The sequence below is a fragment of the Myotis lucifugus genome, unplaced genomic scaffold (assembly GCF_000147115.1).
Source record: "Myotis lucifugus unplaced genomic scaffold, Myoluc2.0 scaffold_279, whole genome shotgun sequence".
NCBI lineage: Eukaryota > Metazoa > Chordata > Mammalia > Chiroptera > Vespertilionidae > Myotis > Myotis lucifugus.
Window position 1 is genome coordinate 10,364 of NW_005871327.1, and position 20,300 is coordinate 30,663.

General features: G+C 54.6%; 1 protein-coding gene across 1 annotated transcript in view; it reads left to right on the forward strand.

Annotated features, from left to right (window-relative positions):
- Positions 1-20,300, forward strand: part of DUSP27 (dual specificity phosphatase 27, atypical) — a 38,170-nt gene that overhangs the window by 231 nt on the left and 17,639 nt on the right. The window contains 7 exon segments of the mRNA XM_006110009.3: positions 331-458; positions 10,665-10,759; positions 13,963-14,194; positions 16,416-16,633; positions 18,213-19,516; positions 19,518-19,677; positions 19,680-20,297. Of these exon segments, the coding sequence (XP_006110071.2) occupies positions 346-458; positions 10,665-10,759; positions 13,963-14,194; positions 16,416-16,633; positions 18,213-19,516; positions 19,518-19,677; positions 19,680-20,297 (2,740 nt within the window). The 5' untranslated portion in view covers positions 331-345.

The window sequence follows — 20,300 nt, forward strand, 5'->3', positions numbered from 1 at the left end:
GGGGAATTTCACTGTCTTCAGTTTCCGGTCCCCCCCCCCCCCCCCCGCTCCTTGCTGGCATCTGTGACGCAGCCAAGTTGCCACTTAAGTCTTGTGACTCCGAGGCTGGCTCCTCCTCGGCCAGGGCGTGAGTCTCGGTGTCCTGGTGACAGTGGCTGGGCCCAGTGTGACTTGGTTTCCCCTGTGCGTCTTCTCACCAGGAGGGGACTAGCACGTGGTGACCCCCCCCCATTCCTAGGTCCATTGAGGTGACATCGCCAACACACCACTCCCCCCCACAAATCCCCCAAAACCGATTCCTCAACTGCCTTTTTCACACTGAATATGCAGAGGCTGACAGGTGCCATGGCGACCCGTGGGGACCCCGAGGAGGAGCAGGTCGTCCCAAGTGAAGAGGACGAAGCGGACGTGAGGGCCGTGCAGGCCCGGTACCTCCTGCGGAGCCCCTCGCCCAGCCAGTAAGTGCCGCTGGGGGTGGGTGAGGGAGCGTGCCCCCAGGACAGCCACCCCTAAGGCAGTGATGGCGAACCTATGACACACGTGTCAGAGGTGACACGTGAACTCATTTTTTTGGTTGATTTTTCTTTGTTAAATGGCATTTAAATATATAAAATAAATATCAAAAATATAAGTCTTTGTTTTACTATGGTTGCAAATATCAAAAAATTTCTATATGTGACACGGCACCAGAGTTAAGTTGGGGTTTTTCAAAATGCTGACACGCCGAGCTCAAAAGTTTCGCCATCACTGCCCTAAGGCCACTCATCAACAATGTCGGGGAGTTCTCTCTATGTGCTGTCCCTTCTGGAGGCGCGGACACCCGGCGACCGCCCGGCAGGGTTCCCAGTGAGTGCTAGGATCCTGCCTGGGGCCCAGTGTGCCCTGGGCTGCGGGCAGGAACCACTGCACTTGGAAGGGGGTGGGAGGTTCCTGGAGGAGGGATGCTGGTCCCGACCTTGACGGGTGCCCAGGATCTGACGGTGTAGCTGAGGGTGGTGCCTGGATCGCTGGGAGGACCAGAGACTGAGATGCTGCAGGAGCGGAGAGGCCCGCGGCCAGCCTGGCACTACGGTAACTGGAACATGTGCCTGCCCGGGGACAAGGGCGTGTGCCCAGCGCACGTCCCACGATGCACTTCCTGGAGAGTCCCCTTTATTTTATGACAATTTAACATGCAATCACTGAAAATACATTATGATGTAAGTGAAAGATTTTCACGATGTTTTAAGGAAAACCATGAGGCAGCAAAGAAATGCTGCGGTGCCCGCTGTAGCGATAGTGTGTGTGCCCACGTGCGTTTTCTGCCACAGGTCACAGTAGGGGCCTGACGCCTCATTTTAGCTCCGCCACCACATCTATGTGCGGAGTCACTCTGATTCTTGAGCCTGTCTTCTTATCTGTGAAACAGGAAGGAGAGCCCCAACTTTATGTCTCAAGGTCAGCTGACCTTGAAGTACCCACGAATCCGCTTCACCTCAGTCCTCTGGGGTCTTGTGGGCTCCTGCTTCTCAGGGCCCGAGGCTTCCCCACAGGAGGGGGGTGGGGGACATAGGTGGACGCTCGTCACTCAGGGGCTTTAGCAGACTGTGTCCTGCTTACGGACTTTGGGGCCATGGGCTGTTCTCAGGCTTATAACACCCAAAGGCTTTTTAAGGCTCATGGTTTCTTTAAAAATATGACCCCTTCATAGGTGTCTGATCTGCATAGACCAGACACCTCCCTGAGTCAGGACCACGCCAGGTTCTTCCTCACATAGGAGTTTCCATCCCGATTTTCTGCTTTGCTCTCTGGGGCCTCATCTCTCAGCTGCGCGACGCTCGCCGGAGAGGTTTTCTGAAACCCTGAGCCTGAGTGGGAAGTCCAGGATGGATGTTGTAATCTCTACTGTAATTGTTGAAAGTTTCACAACAGAATGTATAACTAACAATCTAATGAGGGGAAGCTACAGTGATAAAATGTAACCAATGCAAAATGAGGCAAGAAAGAAGAGGAAAAAATATAGAAAATAATAAGAAAACAATAAGAAAAGCATAATAAATAATAAGAAAAAGCATAAGAAATAAGAAAATGGTAGACTTAAACCCAAATATATAAGTAATTACATTAAACACAAATAAACTAAATATTATAATTAAAAGACAAAAACTGTCAGACTCGATGTTTGAAAAGCCTATATACTGCTTAGAAGTAAAGCTACACACAGGTTCACAAGGGGGAGAAAGTCTACACCACGCTGTTCCAGCTACGATTGCTCAGGACTCCAAGGCTTAGTGACACGAAGCAGCCATTTTATTGCGTTCACCCCAGGAACCTGGACAAGGGACAGTGTGTGGCTGGCCTTTGCCGCAGGATGTCCGGGGCCTCAGCTGGAAAGCTGTGAAGATTGGGGTGACCTGCAGGCTGGGGGTGACTCCACAGCTGGGCCTGGGATCGTAGAGGCATCGTCACAGGTCTGGCGCTTCCTGTCGGTCAGACACCTAACGTGGTCTTTTCATCTGATGGCTCCGTGTGGGCCAGTTTGGGCTTTCTCATAGCCCAGTCGCTCAATTCAAGAGTTAGCATCCCAGAGAACACGACAAGAGTGCATCAGGTTTTAAATGTAGCCTCGCTGGGCCAAATGGCAGTTCCATAGGTAATTTTCTGAGGAAACTCCGTACTGTTTTCACAGTGGCTGCACCAGTCTGCATGCCCCCCAGCAGTGCACGAGGGCTCCCTTGTCTCCGCATTCTCGGGACACTTGTCATTTGTGGATTTGTTGATGGGGGCCATTCTGACAGGTGTGAGGTGATACCTCATTGTCATTTTAATTAGCATCTCTCTGATGATAGTGACTTTGAGCATTTTTCATATGTCTCTTGGCCATTTGTATGTCCACTTTGGAGAAGTGTCTATTTAGGGACATTTGACTCAGTGATCCCACTTCTAAGAAGCTTGAAACTCCAATTAGAAAGAATGTATGCCCCCCTATGTTCATAGCAGCGCTATTTACAATAGCTAAGATCTGGAATCAGCCCACATGCCCATCAGCAGATGAGTGGATAAAAAGCTGTGGTACATTTACACCAGGGAATACTATGCAGCTGTTAAAAAGAAGGATCTCTTGCCTTTTGAAAGAGCATGGAAGGACCTGGAGGAAGACAAGTATCACGTGATCTCACTCAGATGTAGAATCTAAAGAACAAAATAAACTGGCGAACAAAATAGATTCAGAGACATAGAAGCACGGAGCAGACTGTGGAATCTCAGAGGGAAGGGAGGGGGTGCGTGTGTGGTGGGGAAGAGATTAACCGAAGAACTTATATGCACGTATGCACAACCCATAGACTCAGACAATAGTGTGGTGAAGGCCTGGGGTTGGGGGCAGGTGTGGGCTAGCAGAGGTCAATGAGGGAAAAAGGGGGACGTCTGTAATACTTTCAACAATAAAGATACACTTTTTAAAAGGAGGCTGGCTCGTCCCAGGTTCGATTCCAGTCAAGGGCATGTACCTTGGTTGCGGGCACATCCCCAGTGGGGAGTGTGCAGGAGGCAGCTGATCGATGTTTCTCTCTCATCGATGTTTCTAACTCTCTATCCCTCTCCCTTCCTCTCTGTAAAAAATCAATAAAATATATTAAAAAAAAAAAATAATAAAAAAAAAAAAAATAAAAGGAGGCTGGCTCGGAAGTCACATAGAGGACCACAGGTTCGAAAGGAGGGCCATGGACTCCAGCCCTGCACTGGAGGAGTGTCCAGGTTCCGCTGTAGGGAGAGCACGAGGGTGGGACACGCCGGGCCATCTCTGGAAAAGGCCACCGACAGGACCAAGAGCAGGCCAGGGGCGCTGCTTATTGGCATCAGCCCGAGGGGACAGGTGCTGGAGACAAAGAGGGAAGTTTCGTGACGATCCAAGGTCCGGTTCACAGCGAGATATAATTATTTAAAATTTCTATGAGCTAATAACATAGCCTCAGAATATAGAAAACAAACAAACAAAAAAAGGACAGAACTGAATACAAAATTAAAATCCACAATCTTAGTCAAATGTATATTTTTTACAAAACGATCTCAGCAACGGATAGAATGAGACAAAAAAACATTAAGAATATGGGAAGTTTTATAACTGGCAATTAACAGCCACAGGATGTATGGCACAGTGTAGGGAGCATAGTCAATATTGTGGTAACTATGTCTGGAGCCACTTTGTAAGGTATATAAATGCCTAATCTCTATGCTGTACACCTGAAATTAACATAATAGTGTATGTCAACTGTAATTTAAATAAATTAAAAAATATATCTATAAGAAGTGTGAGCAAAACAGTAAACATAATTAATCTAATTGGCATTTATACACCATGTACCCAACAATCACAGAATACACATTCTTATCACGCACCCATGGCACGTTTACCAAAACAAATTGCATACTGGGCACTACTTCATTTATCGACACATCTTTAATTATACAAAACATGTTTTCTGACCAGTTGAGACTTAAGCTAGAAATCAATAAAAACAAAAATATATAATAGAAATTCAAAGGAAAACTACAACTCAATACTATTACATACTCACCAGACCATCTAAAAGTAAAGCCCAGCGATAGCAAATATTAATGAGGATGTGAAATCGCTGGTGAGCGTGTAAATTAGTACAACGATTTGGAAAACGATTTCCTAGTATCTACTAAGACCAAGCCTACGCCTGTCCTATGACCCAGCAGGCTCACTGCTGGTCCGTACTTCACAGAAATAAGTCCTTCTGTGCCCAGAAGAATGTCTTAGCAGCTATAGTGACTGAGGATACAGAATGTGAACAACATGACGAACTGTCTAGTGAAGAGTAGCCAGCTAAGTAACGTCTGCACATACATTGTGTTGCCCTGGGGGCGGGCATTGTATGAAGTGCCTATCCCCTGGGTGTGGTGAGCGCCTCAGATCACTGGCTGGGGAAGGAAACCAGTGAGACCTGGAGTAGAGGAGGAGGGTCGGTCTCCTTTTTCTGTTTCCTTGACCGGAATCGAACCCAGGACCCTTCAGTCCTTGGGCCGACGTTCTATCCACTGAGCAAACCGGCGAGGGCACGTTTCCTGTTGTTTCTTGTTGAGTTGAAGTCCGTTTCTTGCTTTGGTTTTCTGGGTCTGAGCTGTCAAGCTTTGCAGCTTTTTGGAATTCCTTGGTGGTCGTCAGGCCGTCTCCCGTGGTGGCATTTCCATCCACCGTCAGTGATGCTTCTAGCTGGGCTCTGCGGCTGTTCCCACGCTGAGGTCCACGTGCGGGAGTGGCAGGTGGCGGCTGGCCGTGGGCGTCGGGTCTGAGCGGCCTCGGGAAATGGCTCCTCCTGGCTACGCTTTCTCCTTTACCTTTCTTTCCCCGTGACGACCTCTCCGCCTCACTCTTTCTCCGGGCCTCCTGGACGCAGCCTGCGAAGCATCGATTTGCTTTCGTTTATGTCTCCGCTCCTTCCTCTGGGCCTGCAGGCTCACTCTCCCTGAGGCGATGGACATTCAGAGGCAGCTCAGAAACCTGTTCCTTTTCTGCAAAAGCCAAATTAGAAAGACAGCCCTCCTGGGCCTCTGCCTCCGTTTCATTCCCAGGGGCTCCTTAACAGGAAGTGACCAGCTGTCGGGGTCTGCGTTAAAGGACCCCAATTCCACTTGATTCTGTGTCCTGACAGCCTGTCGATTGGCTTATAGCTGCAGCTTTCAAACTTGGCCAATTATAAACCGCAGTGGCCATATCATTGGCGTCTCAGCTCAGGGCGTGTGTACAGGTGTGCGCACGCTTACAAAAAGGTTTCACCACCTTGTGCTGGTCCTCTCTGTGGCTGGTGCGGTCCTGTTTTTCTCTCTTTGTTTTTCCCAGATGCTGGGCACGAGCCAGTGAATTGATTTTAGGTTACATGATTGGGCCGCGGCCTGCAACTGTGAAAAGCATGCTTTGAAGAAAGCGGCACCGTCTTTTGCTCTTGGTTAGGACGTCCGTCAAACTGCTCACCTTATGGTTGCTTTTCCCATTCGCCCTCAAGGCTTTCTAGCTGCTGCTTCCCGAGCCTACGACGAGGCGGCTATGGATCCTAGATCCGCCCCCCCTGCTTATCTTGTGAACAGCCAGCCCGTGCGCTTCTGGTCCCGGTGTGAGTGCCGTCTCATCTCATCTCAGGGATGCGGGCGATGCGGGTGGCCGCCCAGATGTGGTCATAAATCAAAACCGCCAGGGCTGCTGTCTCCCTGACCTTGGAATAGGCACAGGGTGTGCTCAGGTCTCCCCTCCCTCCTCCTTTCTGGGCACTTCTGTCTGCTCCCCGGCGCCCACCCCCACCGCCGGGGCTTTCGGGTCCTCCCCCCACACCTTCCTTACAGACTCATAAACCGCGTTGGTGGCCACCAGGTTGCGTGTCCTCCTCTCCCGGAAGTCGCTTCATAGAGCCTGTGACCCAGCCCCGCACGGACGCGCTCCTGACCGCAGCAGCCTGGACACACCTGCGGGGCGGGAGGGGATCTTCTCTGGTGTCCTGGGTCCTGTCTTCAAGGCCATTCCCCAGATTTGCTGAGGAATTTGCTGCACAAGGCGGGACACTTCTCCAACATTTCTGGTTTCAAATGCTCCTCATCAGCCCGCAGCCTCTGAGTTTAGGCAGGTGTAGGAGCGATGCTCTGTTCCCAGTGTTTGGCGCTTAAACCCAGTCCACACCGCCGGAAGTCAACACTGTTAAGGGAAAATGGCCCGGTCGAGGGCTCGCAGGTGGACAGTCCCAGGCTGGGATCCCGCTGACACCACCTGCTGAATCCTCCCAAGGCCTCCGCACACCTGACCGGTGCGGGCTCTTCCTGTCTCTTTCGCTCTCTGCCCTATCCTGGAGGACTGATCACAGACGCTAGAAAGCCTCCTCAGAATGCAGAGCCCTGGCGGCCGGCAGAGGAAAAAATAGCATCTGGTGGGAGCAAGGGGGCTGCCTGGAGGAAGCGCCTTGTCATCCCACAGGAATGAGAATTCCCAGCTCATTACCTGCAGGGTTCGGTCTTGCCCTTTCCCCACAAACCTCATTTTACATAATACTGACCCTTAATAAACAAACCAGTTATCTTATTAACAGTAGTATAAATAATATTAGTTATTATAAATAATATTATTTAATAATATTATATTTATTATTAATACGTATTGCTGAAATGGAGATGGGACTCGCATTTATATAAAATTTGAGGCTCTGGCTTTAGTTCTATGAGATGTTGGTACTTGAGAACCAGAGTGCCCTGAGCCATGCGCACAGTGGGACCAGACTGTCCCCAGAGTGGGGACACTTGTTTTTCTCCTCAGCTGCAGAAACAGGTGGCCGCTGGCATTTACGAGGTTCCGTATCGCAATGAGAAGAGTGCCTGGTGTTCACTCAAATTTCACTTCTTAGTCTTAGAATCGCCGGTTCCCACTATTTGTTGCCGCTTAACAAGTTACCCCAAAGCATAATGACTTAAGGCCATGATTGTGCTCCCTTTTCTGAGAGTCAGAAATTTGGGCAGGACTCTGCTGGGCAGCTTGTCTGTGTCAGCTTAGGGAGGAGGGGCAATGGGTGCAGGTTGCACCTCTAAGAGGCTAGTCCACATGGCCGCTGTCGGCTGGGAGCCCGGCAGGGACTGCTGACCAAGAGCCTTCCCAGCGAGGTGGTCGTGGGTAGTCAGACCTCTTATAGGGCATCTCCAGGCTTCCAGAGAGAGGAGCGAGCCAAGAGGAGACACGGGCCCAGTGTCGCCTCCAGAATGTTCTATGGGTGAAAGCAGTTAAAGACTACCCAGATTCAAGGGACGTGGACTCATCTCTCTACTAAGGAGGGTCCCAGGGCTGGGGCCCCCTATAATCCACCATAAGAAAAACGTGCTGATTGCCGACAGGCTTCCCAGCGCATGCACATTTTGGCCTCAGGAGGGCAGAGTGAGCATGGACAGACGGAGCCAGGGCCCTGGATTGCTCCTAGCAGCCCAGTGAAATGATGAGCCAGTGGCCAACACCTGGTCAATACTTGTCCTAATGTTGCAACAGCCCTATCCCTGTAAATTTGATGCTATTGAGGACAAATCCAGTCAGAGGATCAGAAAATATCTATTAAGCTTTTACTCTGTGCAAGATACTGTGTGGGTGCTGGGAACCCAACCATCATCAAAACACCCAGCTGTGTGCTAGCCGGTTTGGCTCAGTGGTTAGAGTGTCGGCAGACTGAGGGTTCCATTCCAGTCAAGGGCACATACCTCGGTTGCAAGCTCAACCCCTGGCCCCTGTCAGGGAGCATGCAGGAGGCAGCCAGTCCGTGTGTCTCTCTCACATCAATGTTTCTCTCTTTGTCTCTCCCCGTCCCTTCCAATCTCTCTAAAAATCAATGGAAAAAATATCCTCCGGTGAGAATTAAGAAAACAAAACAAAACAAAACAACAAAAACCCACCCAGCCACAGTGGTGCCTCCTAGAGGGTGTGGTCTGGTATAGGAGGTAGGCACTTACCTGATGATTTCGTGGGTAAATGTCAAAGTCCACCTGATGAATGGGGCAGCGTGAGGCGGAGGCCAGGGAAGCCTTTTCGAAGGAAGTGATGGCTGACATAAGATGAAAGATGGTGAAGAGGGGAGGATGGAGCACCCAGGCAGCAGAGATGGGCTTCAGCGAATTCCCCGGGCAGAAAGGAACTCGGTGAGGATGTGCAGCTGGAGCCCAGGTCCTGGGAGGAGCGAGGCCGGGAATCCTTCAGGAACTGCCCTGGTGGCGTCGTCCTGCTGTCCCCTGTGCGGCACAGGCAGGTCTAGCTGGTCTTGGGTAGAGTCCCAGGCTACTGCTGTCTTCCGGCAAAGACACTGTTTTCTTCATAGCCTGGCTGGCCCTGGGCACACTTCATGCGGGTGTCAACAACGAGATAATTACTCTGCTGATCCACCAACTCAATCCAGCTAACCTTGTCCTAGCAGCTCATGTCAGCTCTGTCAGTTCACCTGGACTCAGCTCAGTTCAACCCAATCCATCCATCCTTCCGCCCAGCCACGATTCCAACATGGATCTTCCAGGTGCTTTCCTGTGTCAAGGTCTGTTGGGCCTGGGGATCCAGCGGGCGTCGCTTTGACCAGCTGCCTCCCGCTTCCAGTCTAAGTGGCGGCGTGTTGTGGTGGAGAGGAGATGGGATTTAGAGCGAGGCTCCTGGCGTTTGCAGCCCAGCCCTGCCACTCACTGCCTTGAGTAATTTTGGTAACCCCTCGGAGCTACAGTTTTCTCATCTTAAAGCAGGAATAGAAAGACCTAGTTTGCGGGAGTTTTGTCAGAATTAAATTCATAGAAGGCACTCAAAAAATGGTGCCCATTCTCAACACAGACCCAGGAGCATCATGGGGGAATTTCTAAACACTGAGGACTAAAATAAGATCTTACCAGATCCTATAAATAAAAATAGGTCAATTACAGAGATCAGGAAACACATCCACGTTAGACTTTTAAAAGCAAAAGGACAACGGGCAGAGGTTCTGGTTCCGGGTAATTCGGTGAAGGAGCCCTCCGCCTGGACCGGCTCACCGATTGCCCTGTAACAGCGGATGGGTGGTAGCAGCTGCTGAGAGCTTGTAGAGTAGAGAGTGCCCGGCAGGTTAGGGAAGATCAGAACCCAGAGACCAGCCAACCAGAGGCAGGGTGTCCTTTCGCCCCTGGGTGCTCAGCCTCGACTCAAGGCCGCGTAGCCTGCGGCGCCTAAGTAACGGAATATTATTAGGCAATAAAAAGAAACAAGTTATTGATTCAAGCAGTAGAATGGATGACTCTTAGGTGCACTTTGCAAAGTGAAATAAGTCAGCTCCAGGAGACCCCAGTTATATATGATTCCTTTACAGAGCATTCTGGAGAAGGTCCCAGTATCGGGACAGGACACAGATCGAGGGGCAGGGAGGGTGGGTTATACGGGGGCAGAATGGGGGAAGTTTTGTGATAGAAAAAGAAATGGTGTCTGTTAAACCCTCTTACATCTTTGTGAGGTTTTTTTTTTTAGCCTCTCTAGACCTAGGAAAGACTAGGCAGAAAGAGACCCAAAGCTCACCCGACACTGGAAAAGGGGGATCCCACGGGAGGAGGATCCGCCACTAGAGGGTGGTCCTAACGGCCTTGACATTGACCTCAATTGCTTTATTACATTCCTGGGCTCAGGCGAACCCTTGAGTTCTTGTGTCAGAATGAGGTCTGGGCGTGGGAGCACGTCTTCCCCCCCCCCCCCCTTGTGCAGCCTCCATCCCCAGCCCATCAGCCCACTCCCTCCCACGCAGGGATAAGGTACCGGAGGGAGGGAATGGTGGCACCTACCATGCCCAGTCCAGCAGGCCTGGCAGAGGCACAGTTAGGCATGTCCTCTGTATTGACAACAGAGGACGGGGGACAAGGAAACCAGGCGCAGCAGGACACCCAAGGGTGGGAACAATAGAGAAAGTCAGGTGGGCTCCCCCAGCCACAGCCCGGCCGGCCATGTCGCTAAGCATCAGCGCGCCTGGTGCCGCCCTGGTCCGAGAGCAGAGGACGCCAAGCGGAGCCATGGCACCCACGCTCCGAATCCTCAGGTCCCGAAACAGGAGGCACCCCTTTGTCTCCCATCGCTGCCCACTTGTGGCTCAAACCCGGGTTTCTCCTGTGGAAGGAGCCTCCCATTCAGCGCCATCTCCCTCTTCCCCCAGGTACTCGGTGGTCTCGGAGGCGGAGACGGAGAGCATTTTCATGGAGCCCATTCACCTCTCCTCAGCCGTGGCTGCCAAGCGCATCATCAGGGAAGGTAAGGCCGTCAGAGGCCGGTGGGAGCTGGGAGCGTCCTGGGGTCACCGGAGACGCTGGGACGGGGCCCGGAAGGTGTCAGTGTGCTTCTCAGGCGCTTCCCATCGCAGACGAGGAGCAGATCCAAAGCAGCCGCCCTCCTCCTCCTCCTCCTCCTCCTCCTCGCCTCCTCAGGACAGAGGCGGGAATCGCCCGTGTCGTGTCGTGGCGTGTGAACAGTGCTCTGGTGGCACAGGAGGCGGCCCCACCTGCCCTTATGCCCCATTCAGGTTTTCAGCTGCCTCAGGGTCCTGGGGGGGCTCGTGTTAGAGACACAGACCGAGAGCCAGGAAGTGGCTGGAGCACGCAGAGCGCCCTGGAGGGCTGTCTAGAGGGGGCCTGCATGGCCACTGGGGCTGAGATATATGTCTGGGGAGGAGGTGGGACGGGTGGGGAGAGGCGTTACCATTTACACAGTAAACCCAGGAGCAGAAAACATACTGTATCTCACTCACCCTGACTGGATGGGTTCACCTTCCTCCCATCAGTTTTGGGAAAATAATCTTCCGGAATTTCTTTCCTCTTTCTCCTCACTTTGGCCTGAGGGTCTCTCCCACTTCGGTGGCTTTGGCTTCAGTTGGGATCCACCGCTGGGGGCCAGGACCCCATCCCAGGCCTTTCGTCATGAGACCCACACACGTTGCTCCTGCACGTGGAACCCCGGGGCTCTCTCAGTCCCCTGGCCCTTGGGGTCCCCCCAGGATCCACAGGGACATCTGGGTCTCCTGTATCCTCACGAGGAACCAGAAATTCTATCTGCTGTTGCTTGCTACCCGGGCCCCCTGGGAGGCCCAGTCTCCTGAACGCTCCACTGTTCTCCTGTTGGCTTAGAGCAACCTGCCTGGGCCTCTGGGACCCGCTCGACCAGACCAGGTGTCCTCGCCCGCTCTGGGTTCCTCTCGACGGCGCCCAGCACCACGCTGGCTCCGGAAGCTCCCTTTCGCTCTTGTGCGGCTGGGAATGCCCGGCCTCCCACCTGCATCTCTTCTGGCTCCACTCTCTGGCCCGCTCTCCAGGCTCTGGTCCTGTGAAGTGGAAATCCCGCTCTCAGAGTTGGGAGAAAACCACGGTGTCCCTTGGAGTGTCACTTGCGGGTCGATAGGACGCTGGGGACACTCCACAGGGAGAGTGGGGCCTGAGCGGAGCCACGCCCGGCTTCCTGCGGAACCTCAGCGGCTCTCCCTTCCCTGGCGCATGGGCCTGAGCTCCATTGGTCTTAGAGGCTGAAAGGTGGCCAGGGGATAAGAAAAGTCCAGAGAAAGGAAAGCGTGTCCGGGGACAGTCTAAAGATGGCCCTGCTCATGAGGTCAGGGGTGACGCTGACTCTGAAGAGCCTCTGTTTTCATGGAAGCCCAAGTGTGCCAAGCGAGGACAGAGCGAGGAGAGGCCTGGGCTTCGCTTTCTCGTGAAGAAACCTCACGCAGTAGCCATGCACGGGAGGAGGGGGCATGGGGAGGGGCTGGGAACCGCTGGGGGTGGGCCTGAGGCCAGGGAAGGGAAGTGATGAGAAAATGGAAGAGGAAGTCAATGCGTGTATTTTAATGAGGTGCTGGGAGTTTTGTTTTTAAATAAAAGGGTAAAGGAGGGATCTCTCAGCAGGGGAGGGGAGGAGAGGGGCTTTCTTTCGCCTGTGCTTGGTGAGACTCCCGGAGAGCTGGGAGACACGTCACCTAGTTTTCAACAGCACAGAGCCCAGGGCCACAGTGTCTTTCTGCCTTGCATTGGAGATGAGAGACTGTTTAGAGCTGAGACCTGCTGCAGGGATGTGGGCCGCTCGGATGGTTTAGAGGAGGGAAGGGAAGAGAGGGGCTTTGGAGGACGGGTCCTCCTCGGGAGAATGTAGGGCTCCGCCCGCAGCCCGCAGGATGGACAGCATCTTAGTGGCGGGCGGACTCGCAGCGCCCACAGACCTCGAGCAGCGAGAGGGCTCACAGACGCCTGCTCCCTCCGCGGGGCTGGGCCAGGTCTACTGGCCAGTGGGGCCGCGCCTTCTTCACTCAGAGCCAGGTGGTGCAGGCAGGTCATGGCCAACACAGAGAACTCCCTTTCCTACTTAACTCCTCCCTCCTCTCTCGATTCAGTGTTTTGGCTGCTAAGTGGTGGTGTTGGTGGGGGGGACACACCTGCTCTCCTCTCTCCTGTTACCTTCTTTATTTTTTAATTAATTTATTTCAGAGAGGAAGGGAGAGGAAGAGATAGAAACATCAATGATGAGAGAGAATCATTAATCAGCTGCCTCTTGCAAGCCCCCTACTGGGGATCGAGCCTGCAACTGGGGCAGGTGCCCTTGACAGGAATCGAACCCGGGACCCTTCAGTCCCCAGGCTGAAGCCCTATCCACTGAGCCAAACTAGCTAGGGCTCCTGTTACCTTCTCACAAAAGGAAGTATCTGCCTGACCCCGATTTGATAAATTGGGAGCAAATGGATTAGGAGGAGGAGACCAAAGTTCACTAGAGACAGGGGTGAATAGGACTTGATTTTATTTGGAATCTGAGCCTCTCTGGCCAGAAAGGCCTGGGTGCTGCCTTGACTGGCATCAGAGCCCTGGCCAACCCGCCGCCTGTGGAGAGCTCGGGGCTGGGAGACAGGTGCTAACGCTCCAGGGCGGGAAGCAGACAATATATGGCATAGACACGCCCACTAAATGTGATGGAGCAAAACCCACCGCGGAAGGTGTTGCTTTCCCGGGGTGTCTGCATCGCATGTGCAGAGGAGTCAAACCAGCCCCGGCTTTGCACATGAAATGCAGACACATGCACATGCAGGTATTCAGTTAGCCAGGGCTTCTGCTTTGTATGGCACACTGGGGGGTGTAAGTATGCACCAGATGTATACCAGGCACTAAGGACCTCAGACTAAGGTGTCAGCAGCTTTCAGGTAACGAGGGGGGAGTAAGGGAAGCTGGTGTCCCATTCCCTGCACGGCCCTGGCCCTGGTCTTGGCCCTGGTCTTGGCCCTGGCCCTGGCCCTGGCCCTGGTCCTGGCCACAGTGTCCAGGCCAATGCAGGGCCCCTGGGCCCCCATAAGTCCTTCCCGGCAGATGCTGCAGGCGTTTCAGCCCATGCCCAGAGGCCTGGCAGCAAACTGGCCAGGAGTGGGCATTCCCCAGGAGCAGGGAGCCGTGGTGCCCCAGCTCTGATGAGAACGCTGCCTGTCCCCCTAGAACTCGGGCCGCGGGGCGTCAGGGCTGAGGCAGAGTGTCCGGGCATGCTGGAGTCCGCTGAGCAGCTGCTGATGGAGGACCTGTACCACCGCGTCCGGGAGAAGATGGACGACACCAGCCTGTACAACACCCCCTGCGTCCTGGACCTGCAGCGGGCCTTGGTCCAGGACCGCCAGGAGGCCCCCTGGAACGAGGTGGATGAGGTCTGGCCCAACGTCTTCATAGCAGAGAAGTGAGTCTGACTGCTGGGCACAGGCCCTGTCCTCCCCTCTGGGTAGTGCCGGAGAGAGATGAAACGCCTGCCCCCAACTTTCACCGAAGGCCCCACTAGCTCCATCCAGAAACGTGAGGCTGCTGACCACCCACCAGCTCCCGCCTTGGAGACAGGCCCCGCCCACCTGTCTGCACGCAGGAGTCCACTCACCTCTATAGGTCAGCAGGGCAAAATGCTGGCCCCATGACCCTGTGTCCCCTGCCAGGGCTCTTGTCACCGCCTCGCCCCTCGAGGTCCCTTCTCAGGGCCTCCCTGCCTGCCTGAGCAGTGCCAGCACAATCCCCCTCACCATTGTCCCCCAACGTCCATACAACCATAGAAGGAGCCATTGATGTGATTTTTACGTGTATTACCAACATACGGAAATGTTCACAATGTAGTAAGAAGATAATTAGGTTCCGTGATAGTGTAGATACTGTGTTTTGCTAACTAAAGAATATATAGATGTGTGTGTATAGCTTTTGCATAGACAACAAATTAGAGCCAAACATGATCAAGTGTTACCAGTACTTCTCTCTAGGAGGTAGTTCTACAAGTGATTTTTATTTTCTTCTTTAGGGTCTTTTGAATGGAACAGATTTCCTAGAGTAAACATTTATGGTTGTTATAGTCAGAAAAGAAATGCTATTTTTAAAAAAGTGTATCAGGGGTTTCCAGAACAAACCTCAAAACAACTCACTCACGTCCCATTCCCTCGGGGTCTTGCCAGGGCCTACGTGGAGCCACGGCGTTTGCGGCCCTAAGGCTGGCCAATCTGTTGGCTACTTACTGAGATGTTCTCCTGATATAGTTACCTTCTATCCAGAAGCACAGGGGGACCTGGGGCCCCAGGAGAACAGTAAGAAAATAGCTTTGGATGGTGGGTCTTATTCCCCAACTGGACTCAGTGCCCAGAACCCGATTCCCAGTGCTCGCACCGAGTCCCAAGCCATCTCTAATGAGCTCTGTGGACCCAGAAGCTCCGCCACCGTGGTCACCAGGAAGGCGCGCAGGGCGTCTGCCGAGGTCCCAGCTGAAGGCCTCTGCGCCTTCTTGGACAGCCCTGTCCTCGGGGCTCCTCAGACCCCCTCCACTGCAGCGAAGAGCTCTGAGCTGGACGTGCAAGCCACCGGGCCCTGCGCGGTCTCTTTCTCAGTCAGTCTCGGGAAGTCATACAGCTCTCGGTTCATTTTTACAATCTCCAAATGGGAATAAAAGTAGTTTCTCTGTCTACCACTGAAGTGCATTATTAGGACAAAATAACGTACGTGAAAGAACTTTGGAAAACACAGCATTCCAGATCAGCGTGCGGCACACTCAGGTGATGGTTATTTTTGTCTGCCTTTTCTGTGTCTTGGTGAGTGTTTATTCCCAAGGCCTAGGATTTTAGTTATTATTGTTTTTGTTAATCCTCACCGAGGATATTTTTTCCATTGATTTTTAGAGAGAGTGGAAGGGAGGTAGGGGGGAGCAGAGAGAGAGAGAAACACCAATGTGAGAGAGACACATCGATTGGTTGCCTCCCACACACACCCTGACTGGGGTCAGGGGTTGAACCTGCAACTCAGGTACGTGCCCTTGACCCGAAATTGAACCTGTGACCCTTTGGTGCACAAACTGACACTGACCACTGAGCACACGGACCAGGACTTAATGCCTGATTTTTAAAAAAAATATATATATATATAATTTTATTGATTTCAGAGAGAGGATGAGAGGGAGAGGGATACAGAAACATCAATAATGAGAGAGAATAGAATCATTGATCGGCTGCCTCTTGCATGTTCCCTTCTGGGGATGGAGCCTGCGACCCGGACATGTGCCCGGACTGGGAATTGAGCCATGACTTCCTGGTTCATGGGCCGACACTCAACCACTGAGCCACACCGGACGGGCAAGATTTTAAACTAGAGCTCTCTGGACCATTCAAAGGTTTCCTCTCCTCCCCCCTCACCCCCCGCTGGTTCTCTTCTCTGTCCTGCCCTCCCCTGCCAGCCCCGTATCTTCTCTCTTCCGTGGGGACCGAGTCCCTGGCCCCTTTTTATAACGGTATTGCAGTGAGCCCAACCTGTGGGGGAGCGAGGAGGAGGCACTCGCCAACTGGCCCTCCTGACCCGGCCGGCGGACTCCCCTCTCCGTGGGGACGTGCCTGTCCAGCTCCGACTCTGGCACAAACCCGTCCCCGCCTCTTCGTCCTCAGGAGTGTGGCTGTGAACAAGGGCCGGCTGAAGAGGCTGGGGATTACCCACATCCTGAACGCCGCCCACGGCACCGGCGTCTACACGGGGCCCGAGTTCTACGCCGGCCTGGACATCCAGTACCTGGGGGTGGAGGTGGACGACTTCCCCGAGGTGGACATCTCCCGGCACTTCCGGAAGGCCGCCGAGTTCCTGGACGAGGCCCTGCTCACCTATCGAGGTGAGGGGGTCTGCCTGGCCTGGGAGAAGAAGACGGGGACGTATGGACCTCCCGTTATCTGCCGTGTCTGGGGTTATCTGTCTTACGGAGGTGGTTGTATAATTATAGAAAGAGGGGAAGGGAAGGACCACCACACGTCCAGTAAGTCATGACTGAGGGCTGACAGGTGCCCTGGGGTGAAAGCCGCGCCCAGAGCTCTGGCCTTTGCATCCCCCATGCAGTGAAGGCAGGAATGAAACAGAAAAGAGAGAGGAATGTGAGACACGGGGTGGGGGGGGTGGGGTGTGAGGCCTGAAATGATGTGTTGGAGCGACAGGCCAGCCTTGGAGAGGGAGGCTGACAAGGGCACCCGTAGCTGAGAGACAGGGAGGAACTAGCCATCGGAACATTGAGAGGCGCTACCTGGCAGAGGAAAGTGCTGGAGCAAAGGCCCCGAGGGGAATAGGCTTGTCCAGGAGTCGTGGGCTGGTGTGGAGGAGCCCTCGGGGGAGGAGGGGGTGCGGCCTGTCCTGCAGGAAGGTCAAGGACAAGGCAGGCACTGAGAAGGCACCTTGACCACACTCACCCCTCTGCTTTGAAGACCCCACTGGGTGGGAGGGGAGCGGCGCTGTGGCCCAGATAGGAGCCCACGGGAGACTGCGGAGCTGCAGGTAGGCACGGGGTGGGCACTTGGGGGACGTCATCTCCGACACACTCTCCGTCTCCCCGTGTGTATCTCGTCCCTGTCTGCGGGTGTGTGTGTGCCGTATGTGTGGTGTGTGAGAAGTTGTGTGTCTGAGATGTGAGTGTCGTATGTGTGTGTTGTGCATGTGTGTCTGGCATGTGTGGTGTGTGAGAAATGCGTCTGAGATGTATGTGTGGTATGTGTGAGTGTGGGGGGTATGTGTCTGTGGTGTGTGAGAAGTTGTGTGTGTGGGGTGTGTGTAGTATGTGTGGTGTGTGAGAAGTTGTGTGTCTGAGGTGTGTGTGGTATGTGCGAGTGTGGGATGTATGTGTGTGTGGTATGTGTGGTGTGTGAGAAGTTGTGTGAGATGTGTGTGTGGTATGTGTGAGTGTGGGGTGTATGTGTGTGTGAGATGTGTGAGAGTGGTGTGTGTGTGATGTGTGTGTGAGCAGAGCCTGGATGAGGAATGATGCAGCAAGGATGCTATGAAGGGAATTCTTAAGTTCCGGCTGTGACTGTTGATGCTTTCCACGTCAAGACTCCACGTCTCTGTGATGCCCTCATCTTGGCCTCAGGTTTCTCTGGTCTTGCCCTGTCCCCCCTTCTTTTATTTCTCCCCCCTCTGATGCCCGGTTTGGCGGGAGAAACGAGAACAGCGGAGACAGTGGTTAGTCCCTTCCCCCGCCCCCGTCTGTCCCCACGTCCTGCCCAGGTTCAGACAGCGCACCAAGTGTGTGCCTGGGCTCAGGGCAGCCCCACTGCTCTGCCTGCCACTGTAACACGGGACAGACGGACTTGAGCACGGACAGAGACCAGAGGGCCAGGCAAACCTGACACCAGCACATCAGAACGGGGGCTTAAAGCCAAGCCAGGACGTGCTGCGGCCACAGCTCTCTGACCGTGTTTTCTTCTCAGGGAAAGTGCTGGTCAGCAGCGAGATGGGCATCAGCCGGTCGGCGGTGCTGGTGGTGGCCTACCTCATGATCTTCCACCACATGGCCGTCCTGGAGGCCCTGATGACCGTGCGGAGGAAGCGGCCCATCTGCCCCAACGACGGCTTCCTCAGGCAGCTCCGGGAGCTCAACGAGAAGCTGATGGAAGAGAGAGACGAGGACGACAGCGGGGAGGGGGGCGCACATGGGGCCGAGGAGGGTGAGGACACGGGGAGCACCATCGGGGCCAGGGTGCAGGACCTCACGGTGGAGGAGCAGGACGACACCACCAGCCGCCTGAGTGGCTCCTCCTTGGGGGCGGCCAGCCAGGCCTCCAAGCCCCTCACCCTCATCGACGAAGAGGAGGAGGAGAAGCTCTACGAGCAGTGGAAGAAGGAGCAGGGCCTCCCCACCGGCAAGGCCCCGCAGGGTGGGGATGGCAGGTGCTCCGCGCCCTCTGCCCAGGGCGGGGACGAGCCTGAGGATGAGGATGTGGAGGGGATCATCCGGGAGTGGCAGCGCCGAAACGAGAGGTACCAGGCAGAAGGGCACCGGAAGTGGGGGCAGGAGGAGGAGGTGGAGGAGGAGGGTGATGTCGGCTCCTTCAAGGGGAGAAGGCGCCGGTGCACCCGGAGTGAGACCAGCACCTCGGAGAGCATGAGCAGCCATGACATTCGGGTCCTGAAGCAGCAACTGGAGATGAGCAGCCAGAGCCGGCGAGGGAGGCAGCGCTCCGACTCCGTGTCCACGGACAGCTCCTGGGACGTGTGGAACCAGAGGCTGCTGGAGATTGAGAAGGAAGCTTCCCGGAGGTACCAGTCCAGGAGCGAGAGAGAGGAGGTGGGCGCAAGCTCAGAGGCGGGGAGCAGGGTCCGGGAGGAGGATGAGGAGAGTGTGCTGTCGGAGGCCAGCTCCTTCTATAACTTCTGCAGCAGGAACAAGGACAAACTCACTGCCCTCGAAAGGTGGAAGATCAAGAGAATCCAATTTGGGTTTCACAAGAGGGACTCGGAGGCAGGAGACAGCTGCAGCGAGCCAGGCGCAGAGGAGGCCGAGCGGGAGAAGAAAGGCGCCTCCGACGTCAACCTGACAGCCTACCAGGCCTGGAAGCTGAAACACCAGAAGAAAGTGGGCAGTGAGAACAAGGAGGAGGTGGTGGAGCTCAGCAAGGACGAGGCCTCAGCCTCGGCCAAGAAGAGGCAGCGGAGGCTGGAGCTGCTGGAGAGAAGCAGGCAGACGCTGGAGGAGAGCCAGTCCATGGGCAGCTGGGAGGCTGACGGCTCGGCCCGCCAGCAGGAGCATCCCCCTGTCTGCCTTTCTGGTCCGCAGCCCCCTTCGGTTAGTACTGATTGGGGACACAGCCTCAGTACTCAGCACCCTGAGCCTCAGCTCCCACCCATCTCAGGCCGTAAGCAACACAGGGGGAGGCTTGGCCTCCGCCCCCTCCACGCGCTGCCTAGCCTCCCCGTGGGGCCTGGAGACACCGTTTGCATTGCCAGTATCCAGAACTGGATCGCCAACGTGGTCAGCGAGACTCTCGCCCAGAAGCAAAACGAAATGCTGCTGCTGTCACGCTCCCCATCCGCGGCAAGTGCCAAGGTGGGGCCGGCGGCCAGCGGCCCGGGGGATGACCAGGTCTCCATGCTCAGCGCACAGAGCGCCTCCTCCCTGGGCCTTCCGCCTCGAGGGCAGGCAAGACCCGGTTCCGACACGCAGTCCCTGCCGTCCTGCCACAGCACGCCGAGCTCCAGGGCCGAAGGCACGGGGAGCACTGGGAGGGGGACCAGCAAGCCCGTCTACAGCCTCTTTGCTGACCACGTCAACCTGAAGGAGCTGGGCCAGAAGGAGAAGGAGATGCAGATGGAGCTGAGGGAGAAGATGTCTGAGTACAAGATGGAGAAGCTGGCCTCCGACCACAAACGCAGCAACCTTTTCAAGAAGAAGAAGGTCAGGGAAGATGAGGACGGGGACGTGGGCGAGAGAGACGAGGACGCCGACAGCGCCATCGGCAGCTTCCGGTATTCTTCCCGCGGCGGCTCCCAGAAGCCTGAAACGGACACCAACACCGGCT